At 30.5% G+C, this 5,608-nt stretch overlaps 1 protein-coding gene across 1 annotated transcript; it reads left to right on the forward strand.

The window, feature by feature from the left end:
* The first annotated feature begins 321 nt into the window (after positions 1-321).
* Positions 322-2,390, forward strand: LOC113757051. The gene is made up of 3 exons (XM_027300459.1): positions 322-568; positions 664-1,605; positions 2,236-2,390. Exons 1-3 carry the CDS (start codon positions 322-324, stop codon positions 2,388-2,390), a joined length of 1,344 nt encoding a protein of 447 aa, XP_027156260.1.
* The last annotated feature ends 3,218 nt before the right edge of the window (positions 2,391-5,608 follow it).

Here is a 5,608-nt window from a genome sequence, read left to right on the forward strand (position 1 = left end):
AAGGGGAGACAACACCTTGTCCGAAGGTTGATGCACCGATTAGATTTGAAATGCTAGAAAACTTGAAAACTATGGAAAGTAAGAAAAGAAGCTTGAAAGAACGCTCAAGGGGAAGTGATTTATATGGTCAAGATCTAAGACAACATGAAGAGGAGGTATGCATGCAAGATGCAGAAGATATTCAAGAGATTCAACCACCTTTCCCACTACTGAAGTTCCAAAAGGAAAAAAATTCTTCAACAGCACAAAAAAGGAAAAACAATTGGGACTTTTTTTATGCCAAGAGCTACTCCAGGAGGTCAACCATCCATCAAAAGTGTGATGCAAAGCAAAGAAGCTAAAGAGAAGGTTGACTTGGCAGTTGCGAAGTGGATGATTGATGCTTCCATCCCCTCCAATGCAGCAAACTCTACATATTATCAAACAATGTTTGATGCTGCTTGTTCTTTTGGAGTTGGTTACAAAGTGCCTAATTTCTATGACTTGTGTGGCTATTTATTGACAAAAAATGTTGAGCAAGTTAAGAATTTTGTTAATAGCTTTCGTACAACTTGGAAAGAAACTGGATGTACTATTATGGCTGATGGATGGACTGACCAACAAAGGAGAACTCTTATCAACTTTCTAGCTTATTGCCCTAGAGGAACTGTTTTTTTAAATCAGTTGATGCCTCAAATGCTTCTAAGACTGCAGAGATGTTGCATAAGCTGTTTAGAGAAGTGGTTTTATTTGTTGGGGTGGAAAATATGGTACACTTAGTCACTAACAATGCTGCCAATTATGCTGCTGCTGGAAGATTATTAGAAAGGAAATTTTCAACACTTTATTGGTCTCCATGTGCTGTTCATTGCTTAAATTTGATGCTGCATGATATGGGCAAGTTAGATGAGGTTAGTAAAGTGGTTGGACATACTTCAAAAATAACAAAATACATTTATAATCATTGTTATCCATTGCATTTGATGAGAAAACACACTGGTGGAAAAGAAATTATTCGGCCTGCTCCTACACGTTTTGCTACTAATTTCATTGCATTGCAAAATATTTTAGTGCAAAAAGATGCTTTAAGAGCTCTGGTGACTTCAAAAGAATGGACTCTTTCAGCATATGCTAAGGAGAGTAAAGGAAAAAAATTTGTGGATCTTGTGCTAGATTCTATGTTTTGGAAAGAATGTGCTACAATAGTTCAATTAACTGAGCCTCTTATTCGAGTTCTAAGAATTGTTGATAGTGATGAAAGGCTTGCTATGGGATACTTGTATGCTGCCATGCATAGAGCCAGAGAAGAGCTTTTGAGAAGATTCTCAAGAAAAAAGAAAATAGTTGATCCTTTCTTAAAAATAATTGATTCAAAATGGGATAGTCAACTTCACAAAAATCTTCATGCTGCCGGTTATTGGCTCAATCCTGCTTATCAATATAATTCTCTTGATTTGGAAAAGCACAGGCACATAACATCAGGACTTTTGGATGTAATTGAGAAATATTCTTATGGAAATCCTGATCTGATGAGTAATTTGACCGGAGAGATGAGATTACTTTGTAAAGCTGAAAGTGATTTTGGTAGAGTTTCTGCTATACGAGATCGTGATGTCATGCTTCGAGGTACCCAAAAATTAACTTCATTTTTTATTGATGATTTGATTTTAATTGTAAATACTATAATCTGATTTTTTTTCTTTATTTATTGCAAGAGATGAATGGTGGACATGTTATGGTAGTAGTGCACCTAATTTGCAAAAACTAGGCATACGTGTTCTAAGCCAAATTTGCAGTGCTTCTGGCTGTGAAAGGAATTGGAGTTTATTTGAGCATATCCACTCAAAGAAGAGAAATAGATTGAAGCATCAATGACTAAATGATTTGGTTTATGTACACTATAATTTAAGGTTACAACAAAGGTAAACTACATTTTGCAATCTGATGACATGACATTTGTTAGTTAACTAGTTGTAATGTTTTGTATTAGTAGAAATGCAAGGGGTAGAAATTATGATCCTATTGATTTTGAGGACTTCAGCGCCAATGAAACTTGGATTTTGGATGATGAACCTTCATAGTTAACTTCAGCTGAATAAGAAGGTTTTAGGAATGAAATAGCTACATTTGCTATCAGCCGACAAAGTGGTGAGTTATTCTATTTAAGCCATATGCTTGCTTAATCTTTGTTTTTCGTTTTTGGCTAAATATTATCTAAATTTAGTGAATGATTCATTGATTTTTGTACTTATGTAGATGAAACTCTAAATTTGGATGATTTGGACACTGGAGATGATGATGAGACCAATAATGAAGAGAATGTTGAAAGAAATTATCTTAATGCAGGCTGTGATGTAAACGAACTGGTGGTACTGAATTTGGTAGAAGTTGGGAACCGTGGGCATGAATAGATGGAGTGAACTATTCAAGCGATAATTGTGGTGTTGTTTATGTTTATGACTTTACGTTTGGTTGTATTGAATTGGTCGTTTATGACTTATGTTTCATGGTTTGATACTTAGATTTATCTTGTATTTGTGTGTAATTTACTGATTTTAGTTTGAATTCATGAATTGTGGATCACATATGGTTATGGATTATGTGTGTGAAATGAACTATGTATAATTTACATGTTTAGTTAATTATATATATTTTTTTATTATATATTGTGATCCAACGGTTCAACCAATGACCCACCAGTTGAACCACTGACCCGTCAACCCGGTCCTCTTGCCGGGTAGATGTCCGGATTGGTTTTAATAACTATGGTTTGAACAAATGGCTAAAGAAAAATGGTGACAAGTGTCATGGTTAATGATAAGTGTCAAATACATGCAACAATAGAAATTTATGTCTTGCACTTTCCTCTCATTTCACTATTACCCCACTAGTTTCTTGTCTAATTAGTATTACATCCCTAGGGTCTAATCTTGCAATGAATTAAAATGTCTTGAGCACTCAAATTACAACAGAAGAAGTTAAACATGTAATTAAATCGATAAATAAGTAACATGACACATTTGTATTTCTCATAAAAATGTGAAGAGTATTTATATAAATTTTTGGATTCTCGCATTTCAAACTTCTATTATTCACTTCTCAAGTGGTAAAACAATTAAAAACTTAAATTCATCAACAAGAAGGTATATATATAATTAGAAATAAAAGCATGAAATTTACACAAAATTTTCCGGCCCTCGCACCTTTTCTCTTCTTTCCTTGAACTATTTTAATCCAAAAAAGAAATCTAGCAATCCCTCGAACATAGTTTTATTCATACATTACCTATTATCTATACAATATATAAATTCAGAGGAGTAACAGTTGGTGTAAACTTTTTATATCATTCTTTGAACTTTCAATTTTATCCTTAAAGAAACTAAGTTTTGCTCTAATTATCTAATCACATTTTACTAACATAACTATCCATAACCACCCTAAATATTGTAACTACAAAAGAACTATAACTTTATGAACCAGCATTCTTTAATAAATTTATAATAACTGCATTTATGTGAAAAACAAAATTTATATAAATTTAATTCATTTGAATTATTTCCAAATTGCACATATATTGAGTGTGCCCTTAACACTAGTACTGATAACTAAATAATTAACCCACAACTACTTATGTCAACAAAAAGATCACTAGTTTCTTTCACTGCATTATTTAGATCAAAAAGCAAACATTTACAATATTCTTTACCATTATCTCCTTTTTCATGATCTTTTGGTTTGTACAAATGGTGTTTTTGCAAGTATATTAAAAGGTATTTTTGCCAAATATAATATACAAAGAGTTTATCTACAAAAAGTGACTTAAAATTATGACATTTCTAAACCATAAACATAAATATGGAATCCCTAAAATCAAAGAGATTGGTTAATTTTTAGTTTATTTCTGTCGCTTGAGTCGTATTGTTGTTTAGTATAGAATTTTCCATATACTAGGAGGTTGTAAAACCATGCTACACACAATTTTGCGTATATTATAGTGGCCATGATTATGTATAATTATGTTAAGAATGGATTTGGATGTGTACGTGTGTGTTTGTGCTGGATTAAATAGTAAGAGAATATTTTGGATGTTAAAAAAGAGGATTGTTTATTGGGGAAATAATTTCAATTTATATTGGCTATATATAGTTAATATGGTGTGTTCGAATTAACAAGTATTTAAGTTACATAGGAATAGATTTCTAATAGAGTATTTGGTAAGGAATGATCAAAATAGTGAAATCGTACGATAGACAATGCATGGATGGAAATATTTTGACTAAAAAAAGGGAAAAAAGAGGAATTGTGGAAAAACGCATTGATATTTAAAAGAATTGTGTTTAATTAATGTGAAAAGTTATAGTTTATTAAGAAGAGGAGTTGGAACGTGTATAATCATGTTGACCATTGTACTTAAGAAGCAATTAGTATGAACTGGTAGCTCCTAAAGAAAAAGCGGGTACAATAAGATACAATTTTCTGCTGAAGAAAGACTTGCACCAAATGAAAATGACATTGACACCCTTCTTTAATATTTTCTCCACCTAAAAAGCTGAAAAGATAATTCAAAGCAAGCAATAATTTGTTCATACTAAATAATTTAGGATTAATCTTTCCTACACTAACAATGTATACACTATCAGCGTTGGATAATTGACAACTATGCAAAATTTGAATTTGAAATTCAACTTTTACACATATGTCATGAATCCAACGATGATAATGTATACACCGTCAGTGTAGGAAAGATTTACTCAATAATTTAATAGGGAAAAGCATTATTATTTAAAAATCATAATAATAACGGTCATACTATTTTAATGAAAAGTAAACAAAAAAAAATTTACTAAATTAATAATGAAAATGACAGAACATTCAATGAAAATGATATAAAACATAAATTATTTAATTTTGAAAACAAAATATTAATTCTTTACACCAAAAATAAACTGATTTTCTGTACGAAGTAATTTAATCAGACGGATAAAAATTTTATACAAACAATAACATCTCATTCATAAATTACATTACAAACGAAGAATTGTTTATACCAAATAAATTAATCACAATGATAAACATTTTATCCAAATAATCATAGGACATTTAATAATATAATAAGAATAATATAAATGATAACTTCTTTTTTAACATATAGGGTAATTCCTTCTATAATATAATATACTTTAATGACAAGCATAAACATTTATTCAAGACTTTATGAATAAAAGGACAAATTAATTACATGTCCCATTCATGGATTAATTACTTATAATAGGTGATTTAATGAAAGGATAAAGATTTATTAGCTGCTTTTAATAATAACGAAGCACACAAATACAAGATAATTTAGTGAGAAGCATAAATATTTATTAAAAGCTTTATGAATGAAATGAGAAATTAATAATATGTCCCAAACAGAAATCAATTTTTTATAGTAGATAATTTAATGAAAAGGATAAACATTTATTGAAGGCTTTTAATAACAACAAACATGGAGCATTTAATACCAATAAACAACAGCATCAAAATATAAGACAAGATTGAACAACCGAAAATTAAGGATACAAAAGTCATTTTCAAATGAATTACTAATACATTTTTTTGAGCCACGAGCCAACAACAAGCATCATTT

Source organism: Coffea eugenioides, unplaced genomic scaffold, assembly GCF_003713205.1.
Source record: "Coffea eugenioides isolate CCC68of unplaced genomic scaffold, Ceug_1.0 ScVebR1_2671;HRSCAF=3744, whole genome shotgun sequence".
Classification (NCBI taxonomy): Eukaryota; Viridiplantae; Streptophyta; class Magnoliopsida; order Gentianales; family Rubiaceae; genus Coffea; species Coffea eugenioides.